The following is an 18,618-nucleotide window of genomic DNA, read 5'->3' as shown; positions in this document are numbered from 1 at the left end:
ATTTTTGTGTATATTTATAAGTTTACACACATATTTGGATAAATTTTAACATTTTTAGTGGTTGTTTTGATAAAATTTGAAAATAGGGTAAATTTAAAAAGTGGTATTTTTAAAGGGATATTTTTTAAATTCTCCCAATATCATTCCTATTTTTATCATTAACAATATTATTGTTTTATCAAAAATACTTAAAAGTACTAAAGAAAATTACTATCAAAATTGATTAATTGAACAATTAATCAACGAATAAATTCAAAAGATATGGAGTATGTATGATTTAAATAAATAACATGTAAAAATGTCATAAACATTAAAATTTATTTAATCTATTTTTATAAATAATAAATAAATTAAAATAATTAAATAAATATACAACAACCCGCGCATATGCGCAGGACATTACAGATAGATGACTCTAACTTTCTTTTTTGTAAAAAGACCACTAACTCCTAATTTGTCAAAAGAACAAACAAAAAAGATCCCGTCTTTCTCCTCCTCCTCGCTAGGGTTAGTAAATTCGGATTTGGTTCCTGGAGACCTACCGTCCTAAAATCGCCGCCCGTACTATCGCGAATTGGGGATATATAATCGCATTTCTGGTGTGTATTGATTTCTTCCGTATTGGATTATCATGAAACGTCCGGGCAGCCCCGCCACATGTTCACCTGCGAAGTCGCCGAAGCTCGTTCACCACTCACCGGATGATGTAGAAGCAGATGAAAATTCTTATATTCTTCCTTGTAGCCCAAGAGATGATGGCCTCTTCTGCCTTCCTGTATCGGGGCCTCCTCTTATGTTTGACTTCGGCCCCGTTCCTGTTACAGGTACACGCTTTCAGATCTTGGAATTTTTTTTGTTTCTTTTAACTTTTTTATGGTTCGTCGCTGATCCTCTAAATTTCATATCATCTGTTTAGCTGAATTAGCCAGAAAACAACAAAAGTACTTAGCGGATGCGTGGGACTTGCTAAAGCCAGCAATCAAAATCATCTTAGATGATAAATATGATAAGTCTAAAGATATCAACTGCCGAAAGATTTATAATGCTGTTGAGCGTGCTTGCTTTGGGGATCCTGGGAAACTGCAATTGCAGCTTTTCGATCTTATCAAGCACCAGTGTGAGCCACACGTTTCTGCTGTTATGCGATCTTTAGAGAAGCAAAGCAGTGATCTCTCTGTTTTCTTGCCACTCGTGTACACGTCCTGGCTAGACTTTAAAAGGAAGATGATGTTTTTGTCTGACTTAGCCATGTATCAGAGGTGTGATGGGATAACACTATGGAGCGTGTGCCAGAAGCTTTTCCATAAGCAACTCTCCATGTCCCCTCAACTTCAAGATCAACTTATTACCGGCATTTTAGGACTCATCACTGATGAAAGGTAAGATGAGTCTCTTACTTTCATTCTTTGTTCAAGTCTTGATCTACTCACTCTTTTTATATATGTCTATCAGATTTGGCAAGAATGCTAACCACACGACTGATCTCCTTATGAATCTTATGGACATGTTCCATGGGGTGTCGAAAGATGTCTTTGAGAAGCCTTTTCTTGATTCCACTTCCAAGTTTTACGCCGAGGAAGCAGAGCAAGTCCTGCAGCAATCCGACATCTCCCAGTACCTGAAATTTGCCGAGGTATCCTTTTTGTTTTGTAAGCTTTCCTTCTTAAACCCTGAAAATGAAAGATATGTTCCTCTGGTGATTGTTTCTTGCAGGGGATTTTGCATGCCGAAGAGACAAAATGCGTTAAGGATTATTTCTTTTTTGCGTCTTGCTCGTTACAACTAATGGAAGTTTTAGCGAGTCGACTCCTGGAGGCTCACGCTGGTTTTCTTGAAGAGGGGTTTATGCTATTAATGGATGAGAGTCTCATTGATGACCTTAGAAGAATGTATCGTTTATTCTATACAGCAGATTTGGTGGATTATATAGACCGCTTTCTGAGATCCTACATTATGGCAAAAGGAGAGGGAGCGAGGCAAGAAAGCTCCTTGCATGATTTGCATACTAGGATAGCTAATATATGGCGTCAATGCTTTCGTGAAGATGATTTATTGGACAAGACCATCAGAGACTCTTTTGAGGGGATGGGTCTGCATGTGCCGGTATGACTGATATTTTTCTATTTGATCCTCCTCTCTTGTTAGGTCTTGAACTGTAGATACAATAAGCGTGTCTGTGATTCTTATGTACAGGGCGAGTTTTCGGATCAAGAGCAGTGGGAAGAAGAGGACTAAAGCTAACTTGTCAGCTAATTACCTGATCAGTTTCAAAGATGTAACGTATAAAAATTTATAAATTCTTAATTAACATGTTTTGTAACGCTAGATTTTTTGTAAAACATTTTAAAAGAATCGATACACTTATGAAGACTCCACTCTTCACATGGAAATCACTAACACACCACATTAGAGAGTTTTCTCTTTTATTGTAGTGTTGTTCATCGGAGTTTATATTGGGGTAGTAGTTAACAGAGCATCCTCAATGCAAGACTATTAAAAATTGATCTTATGATTTGTTTAGTAATTTAATTGAAAATTGAGTCTTTTTCCACCCAAATTTTGATCTTATATAACATTCCATAGCTTAGGTTTTTAAGTGTATTTTGATTTTCATTGAATGCTAAATTAACATAAGAATGCTCTAAGAGCTCTGCATTGAGGATGCTCTGTTAACTACTACCCCAATATGCTCTGTTAACATAAGAACATCCTCAATGTTGATCCTTAAGCTGGTCCTTAAGCTAATTTTGATTAAAATTTAATACATAATTCAACAAAATTTATAAGGTACGTACCTTATATAAGGTCAAAAACTGGAAGTAAAGTAAAGTACCGTACATTAAGACACTTTTAATGGATGTGAAAAATAATTAATTTATTTTTTAAATAAATAAATGAGTGTCTAAGCCCAACAAAAATGTGTTAAATAAAACATTTTTAAGAAATAAGTGTCTAAAATTGGATCTCAAAATCAATTAATCCATATTTTTTTATTTTTAAGATCCAACTTAAACACCCCAAAAATCACCATTGTTAAAGTGCTCTAAGATCCCATTTGAATAACTGTAATAACCCTAGTTATAATATTGAGCTAGTCAAATGTTAAAAATGTGAAAGAAGATAGTCCACACCATATTTATTTTTCTATTTCGCGTGTACGTTTAGAGTCATTTATTCACATCACCTAAATTAATTTTTGCTTGAGAGATTAGGAAAATTAGCAAAAGCCAAAGCTGAATTAAACGAACAAATCTTCACATTTAATTCCTTTTTTAATACAATCAAAGTTCATTTACCTAGGTCACATCATCCCCTCAGTGCAAGCAATACATACACATCAGGAAAATTACTTTTGTTACAATATTATTGATCGTGATTACATTGGTAAGACTAAAGTTGGTATAATAAGTTAAATGCAACCCGAACACTGTTGCTTATTTACGTGTCTAGTAAGAAAATAAGACTTTTGATATTAATATGAGAATTATTAAAAACAATATCATCTCGGACCATATAAATACCGACTCAGAGAAGCACACTCTTAATGCTTTTTACATTAGCAAAAAAAAACCAAAATAAAAGATGGCAAAATCAAATATTGTTCTCCTCTCCATACTTGTCGTCATGGCGTCACTCTCTTCCTTACCAATGCAGGGCTTGTCCTTATTACTCCCCGGGATCGAAATTGGTCAAGTAAACATCCGTGGTGACGTGACATGCAGCCTTACAGGAGATCCAAACGCACCACCTGTCTCCAATGCCAAAGTACTCTTAGTATGTGCCGGCTCAAGCACACCCCTTGCTCAGGCTTTAACCGATACGAACGGTACGTTTGTTTTCGTGCTAAACGCCTTAAAGGCGGTTTTGATTCGCCCCGATATTTGCGGTGTCGTGGTTAATCTTCCGGCTGGCACATGCGAATTATATCCACCGGACGGTATACTCACAGCTTCAATTAATCTGTTCAATGTTGTCATCACGAACCTCTTAGCAATCGTTTACTATGTCACCGGTCCGTTTCTCGACTCGACTGTTTGATGCGATCGTCGCTTACTTAACAATATATAGCTTATATATATATGGATAGGGAGAAATATGAGTGATGCTATAGATATATTTGCTCAATGCATGTCTCAAATAAGTAATGATATAGCTACATGACCCACTTGTTTTTATTCCGTTCTTACTTGATTGCAATAACATTAATTTTAAACTGAATATATTTTTAAAAAACCCAAAAATATACTTTAGTCTCCATATAAAGTATAAAATTAGAAGAAATGTAAGAAAGTTCTCCACCGATCAATTACGTATATATATGGAAGTTTATATAGATAGAGCATGACGCCAGCTAACTAAAAACACCATAAAATACGGTAATTTATGTCACTCGTGAGTGAAGATTTGTGAACATGGATAAAACCTAACGAGGTTTGTGTAAAGATTTTTTCTCTTCATCTGTGAAATTCCTATGTTAATTAGCTATATATATTTGTTTTCATTAGAAACATTCACCAATCAATAAACTATGTAGTGTTTTTTAAACCAGATTTTATATCATTTGAACATAGAGTTTTCAAACTTTATATTAAGAGAAATATTTTAGGTAAAAATTCAAAATATTTTTTTTTTCTAGTTCTTTTTAGCATTCTAAATTAATATAATGAAATAGGGTGCGATATTCAAGTATTTACTTTTTTGGCTCGACACTGATCTTGATCTTTATCTTTAAAAAAAAATCATTTATTCGATCGTTTATGACATCAAAGTATCCATAGAAGAATTATTTTGCACATACTTTGTAATCTAATACATTTTATGCTATTTTTGTCAACCTCATATTTTTTTCAAGATCATCCGAGTATTAATAGATTTCAAATAGGAACGCGACCATAATTTCCAATGCGCAAGTTGTTGTATAGTACTTTAACACAATCTTCGCTGGTCTAATATATAGTTTGAGAAGAGATTCATTGATGATTTATGTTATTAACCTATCACCATATAGTCATATCTACTATAGTACTATTTAACATATTTCGAACATCGTTAGAAAAAAAAATCTAATGTATCAACTGAATGACGCAATCTTAGATTTAAATTGTGCAATTATCTGCTACAATAATTATTTGAAGCAAAAAAATGGACAATGTTTGATGAGTTATTATTAAAATCATCATTAAACATCATCTAAAATCATAAAGGTCCATTTAACATATACCATTTTTGTATACTTATAATATGTATATTGGCAACTCTTTTACGATCCTTTAATTCTTCCACTACAAGAATAACAGCGATTTCCTACGGGCCGTTGCGTGAAAAAATGGTAGGAAACAGCCGTTTCTCTCGCTATTCCTACGAGAAAAATGGTAGGAAATCGTAGCTGGTAAGATATTGGTAGGAAAATTTCCTACCAAAACTGCACGGAAGAAACATTTGTAGGTATTTTCGTAGGAAATGTGAAGGGTATTTTTGACCGTTTTCCTTCAAATAAAGCGTATGAAACCGTTTCCTTCTAAAATAATAATAGAACAAAGTAATAAATGTTTCCAAATATTTTTGGCTACATAATCAATTGTAAGTTTTTTATGGTGGTCCATCAATAAATTTCCATTAAAAATTATCTCATAAATAATTTTTCATTTCTCCTACAAGGCGCTAAATAACTTTTTATATTCGTATATCTAGTATCAATAAGATAATATTTACTGTCAGAGGTTTTTGAAATCTTTGCTAGTTTTGTTGTGTTCCTTAACTAAATTCTTTTTTTTCTCTACATCAAGTTATTGAAAATAGATATATTTTAGGCTAATGTTAAAAACTATCAAATTGTATTGAGTTTTAGGTTGAAAGTACTCCTTTTCTATTTTAAATAAAAATTACTTTTTAAATACTGACAATTTGTTCTGATTGAAATTAAAAGTTTTAAATTCAGCAAATCAAAATAAATACAAAACTTAGAGGAGAAAAAATTTAGATTAAAATTAAAAATTAAATATCATTACATTTAAAATAAAATAAAAATAAAGATAGTTAGATATATAATATTTAAAAATATAACAAATTTTATAGTTGAATATTTATCATGCTTATATAAAACTAAAATTTCTAAACTCAAAATATATTCAATTGAGTATACTTCTCTGAAAAGAACTGTAAGGTAAATGCATAACTTTTTCTTGTCATCTTCAGAGATTTTTATACATGCATGTGACTATATGCCAAAATTTATTTTAGATTTTTTTTGTTCATATTTATATTTATTTTTAAAATGCAATAGTGATTGAAAAAAATTATGGCTAAACAATAAAATATTTTTTAATAAAAAAAGGAAAAGAAAAAAACACTCAACTTCTGAGTGAAGCAAAAAAAACATACTTGTATAAATTTGTCCATATATAGTTGACGATATGAAAACACCACCATTAAATCAGATATGATACTGATTAAATTCTGAACTCTAATAACCATTATTGACAACAATGAGCACATAAATAGTAGTATTATCATTTTATTACAAGTATCATTTTAATTTACTTTCTAATTATTATATTAGTAATCAATATTTTTTTTTGGTGTGAGGTAATGTCAAACAATATGAATAAAAATGGAACTTTTACAAACAAATTTTCATAAATTAAAAAAGAAAAAAACCCTGTAATTTACACTTAATTTATGGGAAAAATGTCATTTAAATCATGAACTTTCAAATTTTGGCCATTTAAATCACGAACTTTCTATGTGGCCATTTAAAGCATGAATTTTTTGTGTACTTAATTTTTAAACCATCATCTTTCGTTAACAAAGCCAAATTGTACATCATATCCAAAAATTTGTTATAAAACAACTAACAAACATTTAGCCATCACTAATTCATCTCTATTAGTAAGAGACGACGTCGTTTAAGGCTAAAACAAAGTGAGAAAGTAGGGATTTGATTTTTGGATTATGACGTTAGAATCACGATTTTGAGATATCGTTTTAGAATTAAACGACGTTTTTCTCACTAACAAATATGATTAACGATGGTTAGCTGCTTTGTCAACGAATTTGAGGATACGGTGTTCATTTCGGCCTGGTCAACGAAAGATGATGTTTTTAAAAATAAGTTAACGAAAAGTTCAAGTTTTGAATGGCCATATAGAAAGTTTGTGATTTAAATGGCCAAATTTTGAAAGTTCGTGATTTGACTGACATTTTTCCCCTTAATTTATTGAAAGTATTAAAAAAAAAAAAAAAATCAAAACGCAAGGCAAAGAGAATCACCCAATTCGTCGACAAAAAAAAAAAAGAGAATCACCCAATTCTCGTAATTTGAGCCAACCAACAAAACCTCTTCTTGACTACTACTAAAAATGTCCGATTCAATTAGCCGGAGAAGAGTCACGGCGATGCACGGAACCCGAGGTCGGAGCCCCATAACAAGACGTCCGGCGAAGCACCACCATGTATCCCGTCGGATTCCCAGTAAGATTCGCTCAAAATCTTATAAGATCCTCCGTCGAAGTTTCTCGGAGCCAAATCTCTATCGGAGTAGCGCTAGTGAAGATGATGATCCTCGGCGTTGCTCTACTCCGATGATTGATCTCCCAGCGGAAGAATCCGAGCAGATCGTTTACCTCTCTAAGATCCGTTCGGAGGTTTTCGCTTCAGCTCCGTCGTTGTTGTCTGGATTCTCTTCTCCGTCTTCGTCATCTTCTCCGATTAATCAACAGGTTACTACATTAGATCGTTTCTGTAGAAGTATTGTTAATTTAGTCCTTCATTTCTCAAAGTTTCTAAGATTGGACCCAAACATTTAAAATGTTACAAATTAACCCATTCTAGACAATCCAATTCGACCATTGTCTTGAAACTCTAATGCATAACAGTATGATTGTGAGGAAGAAGCAGAAAGATTCTGAATTTTGAATTATTATGTATGTTTTTATTACCAAATTCCAGGTTTACAAGAGAGAAGCAGCTAAAGTTATGATCAGTGTATCAGTAGAAGGAAGTCCAGGGCCAGTAAGGACATTGGTTAAACTGAGTTGCAATGTCGAGGAAGCGATCAAGATGGTCGTTGAGAAGTATGGTAAAGAAAGACGAACACCGAAACTCGATAAAGATCTTACCTTTGAACTGCATCAGTCTCATTTTAGTATCCAGTGTAAGACTCCACTACTCAATCTTGTCAAGTTTAAGTCTAAGAACCGTGCCTTAATACTTGCGAAAACCGAATAATAGCTTCGACTATCGGAACTATTGAGATCAAGGTTGTAGAACAGAACAAGACATATATATCTCGTAGATATGTGGAATGAGACTATGTGAATCAAGAACCACTAACACAAAGGTTTCAATTTTACTAACCTGCAGGTTTGGAGAAAAATGAAGTAATTGGTGAAATAGGAAGTAGAAGGTTCTATATGAGAAAGAGGGAACTGGAGAATCGGATTACGGTGAGAAGGAGTCTTCCGTCGTCATCGAATTTAATCGAATCTTTCATCGCACAGAAGATTGGGAGAATCGTGAGGAGGACAAGGAAGTTATGGAACATCTTGGTATGTGCTCAATAAACAGTTTAAGCATTACCGAGTGTTTTTAAAAATAGATGTGTTATATTCTTGGAGCAGCACATAATATTTACTTGTGTTAGCTCCAACTTCATACATTTGGTTCACTTCTTTGTATAAATGTATTTACTGAACAACATAGATTTGTTTTACCTAGGCATGACCACGGTTACGGTTAATGCGATTATGGTTAATTAACCACCAGTTAACGGTTATAATTTTTTTAACCATAACCTTAATCATTATATATACGGTTAAGACGGTTACGGTTATATACGGTTACGGTTAATTACGGTTACGGTTAAATACGGTTACGGTTATTTGATGATTATTATAATATTAATATTGAAGATAAAATTTTATGAAATATTATTTATTTTACAAGTAAAAAATATATGTGATTTCAATTATTTATAGTGAATTAGTTAAATATGGGTATTGTATACAGTTATAATATAATTTATTTTAAAATTTTAAATATGCGGTTAACCGAGCGTTTAACCGTACGGTTAACCGACGATTAATTACGGTTAATTATGGTTACGGTTAATTAACGGTTACGGTTATTATTATTTTTTAACCGTAACTAATTTACTTTTACGGTTAACGGTTACAATTTTTAACCGTTTTATACGGTTACGGTCCGGTTACGGTTGATAAACGGTCCGGTTACGGTTAAAAATACGGTTAAGGTTAGCTTTTGGTCATGCCTAGGTTTACCTATAAGTTGTATATGTATTTGTCAATGTACTCTATTATGATTCGAGTTTCTTCATTTTTATATGAAATCCGAATTGTAATAGAATGGTTTCATTATGAGTCATGTGACTAGTGAGCATTTTGGTTTATAACCATTGTTGGTTTTGGTTTTGCTTAGGTTTGGTACCATTGTGATACTCTTTTTGGTTTGGTTTTTTTATTTGAGATTTTGCCAGTTTGGAGAAAAACCTGGTGATGTAAAACCGATGTTTTTCGGTTCAAATTGATTTCGTTGGGTCAAGTTTAATTTGACGGTTTAATGTCCACTTCTTTTACTTGGTCAACTGCAATCGAGCATATTCAGTTTATTCTATATATGTAACTAGGATTTGATCGGTGCTCAGCGCAGAAGAATATTTACATATACATATGATATAGATACGTTGTATTTTGATTTTATTACGGTGTAATCGATTACAGTGAATCATTTATTTATGTAATAAGTTTGGATCAAATGATAAAAACAAAAACTCGAGTAAAAAGATAATATAGTGAGTTTTAATACAATAAAAACAATAAAAAATTTAACACCGTGAAAAAATATTTTTCAATATATAATTCAATTTGACCACTTTTGTATTAGAAGTAGGAATATACATAAAATTGTAAAAAAATTGCATACATAAAAATTATATATTCATAATATTTGTTTTCACGGACCAACCCAAAACGGATTGCATTCGTAAAATATTATTCATAACTCGTTTTTACTATTATCATCGTGAGTTTAACAAACTAACCCGTGAAATACCCGTAATTTACATTATTTGATACATAATATAGTTTATCGGTATAACTTATTCTTGTTAAATTTGATATAATAAATATTTTAATAGTAAATTTTTGTAAGAAGATTTTTTATAGACCATCAAAATTTTTGATTTAGTCATCTAATTTTGGGACCCGTAATTCACTAAAAGTGAATAATTTTCTATATAATGTGAAATCATATTTATGTAATTTTTGGTATTACAAAGTATTTGGTTGTAAAATTTAAGGGGTGTGTATTATGTTCTGATCCGTTGCAAAATTATCAATGATATTAATATATATTCAGACCGTTGCAAAACTATCATTTATTTTATATACTTATAACATTTGAGACTTTAAAATTTTAATATTTATAATATATGAAACTTTTAAAAGTTTAATATTTATAGTATTTTAATTTTTAAAAAGATTAAAAACTATAATATTTTGAAACTCTAACAAATCTTAAAAAATTTAAAATTTTAAACTTTATAATATTTTATACATTTTAAAATTTTAACTATTATAATATTTTGAATTTTTTTAAAAGTTCAAATTTTCTCAAACTTAGAACCGGATAATACCAAATAATTTTTTTAAAAATTAGGATTCATAATAAATCAAACTTACTACTCATTCGTAGTTCGAACCATGTAGGTCTTTTTATAATGGTCCGAACTATTGTCAAAAAAATATTTTAGCCGATGTGGGTCGATGTACATACATTTTTTGTCAATCGAGTAATATATATCCGCTTTGAAAAATTCATACTGCAACATTATAATACATTTGTATTCTATATTGTAATATAATAAATTAAAAATAAAATAAAATAAAGATTTAAGGAGAATAATAATTGTTTTTAATTAGTTAGAGTAATATTAAGAAATCCAAAATTAGATATAGAAATAATATAATATGTTGGAGAAGTATCCAATTTATATTCAAACCCAATTAAATATCATATTTTAAAGTACCCAATTACAATTTTCGAGTTAAAATTTTTAAATTGACTCTATTCAAAACACAAATGTACTTCTCTTTTACTATATAGGGTATTAATAAGAAAAACATTTATAACTCAGTCATTTTTATTTTATCACTTATTAAAGAGGTTTTATCTTGTAACTGAAAACTCCCCTCGTTCCACTTGAAGCTGCGAAGAGTTCCATCACCTAAACCACCCAACAAGTACGATTTCTGCAGCACCAAAAATATTATAAAGATAAATATTGATTGAAAGGATGGACTTATTTTATAACTATGGAAATAAGGTAAGTAGAGTTCATATTATTCCAAATGCACAAAGAATGATACACCAGGGTAGACAACTTAACTTGTTTTCTGTGAGTTAGATAAGTGGCTAGAATAACGAATTCGATTTGAAGTCTAGCAAATGAACACTATAAATTCGATTTTTATGGCGGTAAGAGAAATACAATAATAATACGGTATATATGTGAACAAAATAAAATTTCTATATATTATATATTTTAGTTTAATTCGTTTTAAAAATGTTGAAATTATCAAATTAATAAATACATATATCTTTTTTTAAGATAAAGAAACATTTGTAAGTTCTTTTATTGAAATTGCTTTATAAAACTATAAAATATTGTATTTTTATGTGATTTTAGTAAAATAATCAATGAAAAAAACACACAAATTAGATAACTATTTGCATTAAAATAATAAAAGTATGAATTGTACTAACTATACACACTAGACCAGCAATATATTAAAAGCTTTTTTTAATACAAAATGAGATACCAAGTATGTTTTTTCAAAGGACGAACACCGAAACTCGATAGAGATCTTGCCTTTGAATTGCATCAATCTCATTCTAGTATCCACGTTATTAACGAGTGTTTTTTTTTTATAGATACAATGTTATATTCTTGGAGCAGCACATAATATTTACTTGTGTTAGCTCCAACTTCATACAATTGGTTCACTTTTTTTGTATGAATGTATTTACCGAAAAACATAGATATGTATACCTTTAAGCTTTAAGGTAGTATTTTTCAATATACTCTACTATGGTTTCATTTTGAGTTTTTTTTTAACTTCTTAACAGATGGGAGTTGTGACTAGTGAACATTGTTAGTTTGTACCCAATGTTGGTTCTGGTTTAGGTTTGGTATATGAGAGCATCATTATCAATCGGATCTTACAAAATTCTCAAGGTAAGAAAAATTAAGAAAAGGTAAGCAAAGTATCTTATTTAAAAGAGCTTAATTTTTCTTACCATTTCTTAATTTTTCTTATCTTAAGAATTTTGTAAGAACTCTTCCATAATGATGGTCTGAGAAACCTATACCATTGTAATCATCTTTTTGGTTTGGTTTATTTTACTTGAGATTTTGCCAGTTTTTGGTTGGCCAATTACATGCTGATTTAAAACCGATGTTTGTCGGTTCAAATTGATTTCGTTGGGTCAATTTCAATTTGGTTCCGGTTTAATGTCCACTTTTCTTTACTTAATATGCCAACTGCAATCGAGCATATTCAGTTTCTTCTTTAATAGATAAATAAATTTCATATAGTTTTTATTTATTTAAAAAGTTTGGTCAAGTATCACACATCTGTTATTTGTCAACTTATCTCCTATATGTAATTTATTTTAAAGACGTTAAGAAAGTCACATTATATTAAGAAACGGATATGCTTTTTAGTAAAGGATATTCTTATTTCTTAGTTGTTATATTTAAAGAAGCCATGGTCGGTTGACTCAGTTCATGTAAGCAAGAAATATATACATGCATGTATATTCATATAAAATCAAATGTGAAAAAACTAAAAAAAGATTGTAATTTCCAAATTTACATTAATGTCTGCGATTTTATAAAAGTAGTAATATTGTTTCACCATGATGTATTATATATGTCAATTTATAAAGCACGATCAAAATAAGATTTGGTTACTGTGTTATGTTATTTGCATATAAAAGGATTTTATAGTAAAGAAACAAATACGTATTTATATTGTGTCAACCCATATCAAAGAGTTGAATCCAATGTCAAATTGGAAATATCAAATTTATCAATTTGCGTATGAATATATAAGTAGCTTTTATCCAACCAGATCCAGGTGGGGATTTAAAATCATCTTTATAAATTAATTTCTTATATATTCCTCTATAATTCCCAAAGCTTTGACCAAAAAAACAAACACCGTCCGTATCTCAACGTTAGAGCCTTTAAAGGGACAAATCAACGGCGGCGGCTACGACGACTACGGAGATTTAACGTTGCAAAGCGGCGGAGAACGGCGGAAGACGGCGGAAGATGGGTGATCTACTCGACTGGCTTATATCTTTTTTGTTCCTCGTAACCCTTCTCATCATCGTTATTTACCAGGTTTAGTTATATGCTCTCATAATTATTCTCCTAATCATTAATTCATAGTTTTGTTCTCTTTGTTATAATTCACTTAAATATATATATAATTTGTAACCAAAAGCAATGGTTGTTGTTTGATGCAGCTGACATGTTTGGCGGATCTAGAGTTCGATCGTAGAAACCCTTACGATTCATCTACTAGAATAAACCGGATGATTCTACCGGAATTTGGTTTGCAAGGACTTTTGTGCTTATACTATGTCTTAACCGGACATTGGTTCATGGCGGTTTTGTCTCTTCCTCACCTTTTCTACAACATTAGACTGTAAGTAAAAACTTTACTCGATACTACTCATCTTATTTTTGATTATCACTTTACAAAAACCAATCCGGTTGAATCTGATCTTTCTTTATTTCCGGTTTAATTTGATGATGTATCTCTTTGTGTTTATTTCCGGTTAAAAGGTACGTGAATAAGGAACATTTGGCAGACGTAACAGAGATATACAATACGAATAAATGGGAGCAGAAGAAACGAGTTTACAAGATTGCTCATATCGCTCTCTCCATTTTTATCACATCTTTTTGGTAACAAGATTTATTTGTCTTTAAGTACATATTAATTCGATATGTTTACGAAACTTAGATACTAATTGTTACTTTTGTGTTTTTTATTAAGGTTGATCCACTCGGCATTGGGAGACATCTAAAGGTTGGAGAAGTCACCGTATCACTTCACCTATTTTGTTGGCCACGACAAATTGTTATGTAGTTCTTCAACTCTTTTTTTTGTTGTTCTTTTCTTTTTTGGTTCTTCAGTTCATTACACAAATCGTAACGACGATGATTAATGATTTAATTTAAAAAAAAAAATTAAAATGTAACTTTCATTGTTTGGTACTCTTGATACTTAGATTTCAAGGCTTTTAAGGTACCTCATTTATCATTTATGACCTTCTGCCTCTTGAAACAAGGTGTATTGCAATATAGATGTTGTAGTTTGATTGCAAAATTAATAATTAAAATTTGACACATTCCATGTTTTTCTATTAAAATTTGACTATCATTATTTAACTTGAGGTGGTAAGCATTCGTAAAAGTAAAATATGTAAAATTATTTAACACAAATACTAAGAACTTAAAAACAAAAATTTTAAAAATATTTCAGAGTTTATTGTAACTTTATTTTACTCTTTTACATAATAGTTTACGTCTCCAATAATTTCGAATTTTGTTTGCAAATAATATTAAATGTTACAATGCAATCGGCTTCTTGTGATCTTGAAGAAATCAATGTAGAGTTTCTAGAATAGAATGGCATTGAAAGGTAGCTAGTTGTAAAACTCGATCCATTATACAAAACAATGATAAAGCCTAAGATCTACTTAATTAAAACGTTTTGGGATGTAGTTGTTCATATTGAAGCATATGTCCAAAGTCGAATACCACAAGAGCACTTGAATATAAAACACCTAAGCCTGGAGCGGAGCAAAACCATTACTAGCTAGGTGATATGAAAGTGTCTGGAAGTATATGTTATGTCCACATAACAGTTGAGATCCAAGTATAGTTTACACTCTTTGACCCAATATAGAATCTAGTTGGACACTCTTATCGAGTATACAAGCTCTTATCGACCTTTACATGAGAAAAGTTGAAACTATATTGAAGGAATTCAAATTGCTTAACATAAGGATACACACACTTTGTTTGGTCAATAACTAGTCATCAAGATTATGGCAAGTTTTTGTTTTAACATGGTTAACTACATACCAAATCGAACTGGCGGGTGGACATGACCACGGTTACGGTTAATGCAGTTATGGTTAATTAACCACCGGTTATACGGTTACGGTTTATAAACGGTCCGACTAGGGTTAGAAATACGGTTAAAGTTAGCTAATAGGGCGGGTCACATTGAACCGATACATGGGTTTCCTATTTTGATACAATAACATGCGAAACCGGAAACCATGACCGGTTTTAACAAAAATTAAAGAAACAAGATGATTCAATCCGATTAAAGAAGATGGAAACAACCCCTACATGTGACAACAATGGAACCAACAACACAAGACACCCTAAAACCCTAAAACACTACCATTCCCTAATGTGGAAAAACCAAACCAACCGAAACGAACTTGATAACCGAAAAATACAGAGGAAGATTGAATTGTGTTTCAAGTTAAATTGACGTTAATATCCGAAGGCTTGTTTCTTGCATCAGAAGCTAAAGAAGTCTGCCATGTACTATTATTGATCGGAAGAGAAGATACCGAATGGATTGTTCGGTGATCAGCTGCAGTAGAGATAGGAACCGCTGCGGTCGGACTCGACAACATGAAATCGTGTTTGTTCTTCTTCGGTTTCTGATCTTGCTGGTCCGTGCCAGCTATAAAACTTCCTACAACCACCTATTGAATTCAAACACACATAATTAGATTTTTCCGGTTAAAGAAACTTGCATCAACACCAAAATACCCAATAAATACCTGAACCGGACTCGCGGCTACTAGTAAACCAGCTACACCACCGCCTACTACACGACCATCGGGACTTGCTAACGATACACTCATTCCTCCTGTTCTACTCCGAGTTCCACCTGAATCATTAGGCATGAATGAACCGGACAATGATAATATCTCAAACCGACCCTGAAAGATAACAATATAACTCATCAAGATTTATCTTAAATCATCAACAAAACTTTGACCGATGAGATTGAAAATCACATACTTCGTATGTCAATGTACCGCCAGAGGAATCAGGCTGACGAAGTGTAACACTTGAAATAACACCATTTGCTGATAAAACACATATCGCACGAGGCCCTTGTTGCGAAAACGAGATTATCTTCATTGTTACATCCTAATTACGCCAAAATACATCATTCCAAACTCGTAATAGTTAAAAATAACAAAGAACCGGATCTAACAAGAACTTACCTCGCCGGTGTTGACTGTGATTACATGAGGTGTGAAATTACCACCAACGACGGAACAAGGAACCCATTCACCTAAACACAAGCACAATAGCTTAAGGTCTCTACTACAAAATGTTGAACGTTTCTTAACTTATTTGTAATCTAGACTAATATTAATCGTAAAATTTAAATATCTTTATTACGAAGAAAACTCTAATTTTGACCAACATGATTTAACGTCAAAACTCTAATTGTCACTAATATAAGTTTAATGTTGCATTTAAACAATCAACAACATGACATATCACATATATGTGTAGATACTTGTAGCTATAGAACACATCCATAACTATAGACAAAATTAAACATAGATACAAAAAAAGGAAGAGATCTAATTTATAAGTTGAATACCCCACTTATAATATTAAAAGCATGCATGAAAATGAAATCCCAGAAAAAACCAATTTTAATTTTAATTTTTTTGTCAATACTCAATAGAGTCAGATTAGTCTACGAAACAAGATTCCGACAAGAAAAAAAAAAGAAAAAAAAAAAAAAGACAAAACAGAGCAAAGAAGAGATAATTACCCAAACTCTCAACTTGATGATGATACTTTGGTCTGTTAAAAGAGTTGTTTGGTTTCACTTTGCTACGTTTCTCAGATGCGGAGAAATCGATGACGTGTGAACCCGGCGGCGTAAGATGCGACGGCGCCGGCGCTGATGAAATTGGTTTAGGAGATAACGCTACAACAGTCCCGTCAGGTCCGTACTTTCTCGGCCTTCCACGCTTCTTCTTCATCGTTCCACCGGAGATACCTTCCATCTCCGTCGTCATAGTCGTCGCCGTTGTTGATATTTGCGGCGGAGGAGGAGCTGTGTGATGAGACGACGGTGGAGGAGGAGGAGTGACTGAGGGAGGAGATTGGTTTGAGCTTTCTGATCTTGAAGCTACGTGAAAATCTGAAGGTGCGTCGGATCTAACCACCGTAACACCGCCGCCGTTACCGGTGGTTGCGGTTGTTCTAACAACTTCTCCGGTAGTCTCCATATCTAAAACCATTTCTTGTTTTCTTGTTATTTTTTTCTTTATTTCTTGCCACTTTTCAAGAACCCAAGTGAGATTTTTGGGTTTTGATTAAAGATAAAACAAAGATGAGAGATTAAGGATAAAGAAATATAATTAAGATCTAAAACAAGAAAATTAAAACTATATTGCTAAGAACAGAGTTTGAAAAAATTAGGAAGGAAAAATAAGAAATTGTTGGAGAAGAAAGTGAGAGAAATTAGATTTATTTATGCTTTGTCATTTAGATTGAATAAATAAAATTTACTAATCGATTTTTTGATTTTAGAATCTTGACATTAAATAATGCATTTTGTTTTATGATTTTATATATATATATTTATAATAAGATTTGTTTAATGCTTTTAGTCAGCTAATTTCCATTGTAATTTTTTTTTTGTATCTTTGTCTGTCCATTTTAACTTTAATATTGGATAAATAAAATAATGTGAAAAGGAAATGTGTAATAGCGTGTTATAATATAACTCACAATGGATTTATTAATTAACTTTTTTTTCTTGGAATATATAGATATTCGTGTTTTTTTAGCTGGAATCCGATGGGGAGGAATTAATGAATAAAAATAACAATAAAATAAGAAAATAGTATAGTAGACAAAAATTAAAGTGGGTATAGAAAATTCATTTATTAAAAAAAACAATTTGTGAAAGACAAATGGCCTGCGTATATTTTTCTTGCTTTGGTTTTATTTTATTTTCTAAATATTCATTTTCTTCCAATCCAAAATATACTTTTCCTTAATTAATAATCAGGATTTGGAGTAACGGACAAGTAAAACTAGGCTGCTAAAATGATGAATAAAATAAATTATACCTGGAAATTAAATACTTTAATTTTATTTAACATATAACAATTAAAGATAAGAATGACAATTACATGGGGCCAGCAAAATATTTATCAAATCGTATTTTATTTTATTTTGTCATATATAGTTTTCCAAAAAAAATCATATACAGTAATCAATTCAAAATTTTAATAAAATCTAAATCTCTTTTAGTCAAATTTTTTTTAAAGAACATCTAAATCATACCCTTGATCAATAATAACATGATGGGTTAAAACTTAAGAATATGATGTTTCTAATCACATAACGAGTCAAGAGATGTTAGCATGTAGGTCAACTTTATCTAGGACGAACATGATTTTCCTAAGAGCATGAGCATTGGAGGGTTTATGGCAGTCCCCCAACCAAAAAAAATA

General features: G+C 31.4%; 5 protein-coding genes across 6 annotated transcripts; 4 read left to right on the top strand and 1 right to left on the bottom strand.

Moving 5' to 3' along the window:
• The first annotated feature begins 455 nt into the window (after positions 1 to 455).
• Positions 456 to 2,370, top strand: LOC17881172 (cullin-like protein 5). Of its 2 annotated transcripts, none has more exons than XM_006287760.2 (5): positions 456 to 824; positions 917 to 1,379; positions 1,453 to 1,633; positions 1,714 to 2,103; positions 2,194 to 2,370. In XM_006287760.2, exons 1-5 carry the CDS (start codon positions 632 to 634, stop codon positions 2,233 to 2,235), a joined length of 1,269 nt encoding a protein of 422 aa, XP_006287822.1. In that variant the 5' UTR covers positions 456 to 631; the 3' UTR covers positions 2,236 to 2,370. The 2 variants fall into 2 exon arrangements, with proteins under 2 accessions (XP_006287822.1, XP_023636970.1); XM_023781202.1 differs by having other exon boundaries at positions 1,684 to 2,103.
• Positions 2,371 to 3,566: 1,196 nt separating this feature from the next.
• On the top strand, positions 3,567 to 4,245 carry LOC17884031. Its single transcript, XM_006289325.2, has one exon. It carries the CDS (start codon positions 3,583 to 3,585, stop codon positions 4,036 to 4,038), a length of 456 nt encoding a protein of 151 aa, XP_006289387.1. The 5' UTR covers positions 3,567 to 3,582; the 3' UTR covers positions 4,039 to 4,245.
• A 3,038-nt stretch (positions 4,246 to 7,283) lies between these two features.
• Positions 7,284 to 8,773, top strand: LOC17881586 (uncharacterized protein At4g22758). The gene is made up of 3 exons (XM_006288451.2): positions 7,284 to 7,718; positions 7,948 to 8,152; positions 8,362 to 8,773. Exons 1-3 carry the CDS (start codon positions 7,359 to 7,361, stop codon positions 8,559 to 8,561), a joined length of 765 nt encoding a protein of 254 aa, XP_006288513.1. The 5' UTR covers positions 7,284 to 7,358; the 3' UTR covers positions 8,562 to 8,773.
• Positions 8,774 to 13,237: 4,464 nt separating this feature from the next.
• LOC17884180 (protein cornichon homolog 5) lies at positions 13,238 to 14,351 on the top strand. The gene is made up of 4 exons (XM_006289363.2): positions 13,238 to 13,426; positions 13,552 to 13,733; positions 13,874 to 13,996; positions 14,088 to 14,351. Exons 1-4 carry the CDS (start codon positions 13,355 to 13,357, stop codon positions 14,116 to 14,118), a joined length of 408 nt encoding a protein of 135 aa, XP_006289425.1. The 5' UTR covers positions 13,238 to 13,354; the 3' UTR covers positions 14,119 to 14,351.
• A 974-nt stretch (positions 14,352 to 15,325) lies between these two features.
• Positions 15,326 to 17,598, bottom strand: LOC17881105 (AT-hook motif nuclear-localized protein 1). Its single transcript, XM_006287976.2, has 5 exons — positions 16,920 to 17,598; positions 16,354 to 16,424; positions 16,145 to 16,276; positions 15,901 to 16,062; positions 15,326 to 15,822 (listed from the first exon to the last, which is right to left on the bottom strand). The coding sequence occupies exons 1-5, from the start codon at positions 17,392 to 17,394 to the stop codon at positions 15,589 to 15,591; spliced, it is 1,074 nt and encodes a 357-aa protein (XP_006288038.1). The 5' UTR covers positions 17,395 to 17,598; the 3' UTR covers positions 15,326 to 15,588.
• Positions 17,599 to 18,618: the final 1,020 nt, after the last annotated feature.

The sequence above is a fragment of the Capsella rubella genome, unplaced genomic scaffold (genome assembly GCF_000375325.1).
Source record: "Capsella rubella cultivar Monte Gargano unplaced genomic scaffold, Caprub1_0 scaffold_6, whole genome shotgun sequence".
NCBI classification, from domain to species: Eukaryota; Viridiplantae; Streptophyta; class Magnoliopsida; order Brassicales; family Brassicaceae; genus Capsella; species Capsella rubella.
Note: the sequence above shows the minus strand (reverse complement) of the source record. Positions and strands in the feature narration are given on the sequence as shown.

Excerpts from the sequence above, each read along its gene's own strand:
- LOC17881172 (XM_023781202.1), top strand. The coding sequence starts at position 632 with ATGAAACGTCCGGGCAGCCCCGCCACATGTTCACCTGCGAAGTCGCCG. Across the intron at positions 1,380-1,452 it reads GGACTCATCACTGATGAAAG|ATTTGGCAAGAATGCTAACC; the intron begins GTAAGATGAGTC and ends TATGTCTATCAG. Across the intron at positions 1,634-1,683 it reads AGTACCTGAAATTTGCCGAG|ATATGTTCCTCTGGTGATTG; the intron begins GTATCCTTTTTG and ends TGAAAATGAAAG.
- LOC17884031 (XM_006289325.2), top strand. The coding sequence starts at position 3,583 with ATGGCAAAATCAAATATTGTTCTCCTCTCCATACTTGTCGTCATGGCG.
- LOC17881586 (XM_006288451.2), top strand. The coding sequence starts at position 7,359 with ATGTCCGATTCAATTAGCCGGAGAAGAGTCACGGCGATGCACGGAACC. Across the intron at positions 7,719-7,947 it reads CTTCTCCGATTAATCAACAG|GTTTACAAGAGAGAAGCAGC; the intron begins GTTACTACATTA and ends ACCAAATTCCAG. Across the intron at positions 8,153-8,361 it reads GTCTCATTTTAGTATCCAGT|GTTTGGAGAAAAATGAAGTA; the intron begins GTAAGACTCCAC and ends ACTAACCTGCAG.
- LOC17884180 (XM_006289363.2), top strand. The coding sequence starts at position 13,355 with ATGGGTGATCTACTCGACTGGCTTATATCTTTTTTGTTCCTCGTAACC. Across the intron at positions 13,734-13,873 it reads CTTTTCTACAACATTAGACT|GTACGTGAATAAGGAACATT; the intron begins GTAAGTAAAAAC and ends TCCGGTTAAAAG. Across the intron at positions 13,997-14,087 it reads ATTTTTATCACATCTTTTTG|GTTGATCCACTCGGCATTGG; the intron begins GTAACAAGATTT and ends TTTTTTATTAAG.
- LOC17881105 (XM_006287976.2), bottom strand. The coding sequence starts at position 17,394 with ATGGTTTTAGATATGGAGACTACCGGAGAAGTTGTTAGAACAACCGCA. Across the intron at positions 16,425-16,919 it reads TCATCAAGTTGAGAGTTTGG|GTGAATGGGTTCCTTGTTCC; the intron begins GTAATTATCTCT and ends GCTTGTGTTTAG. Across the intron at positions 15,823-15,900 it reads TAGCCGCGAGTCCGGTTCAG|GTGGTTGTAGGAAGTTTTAT; the intron begins GTATTTATTGGG and ends TGAATTCAATAG.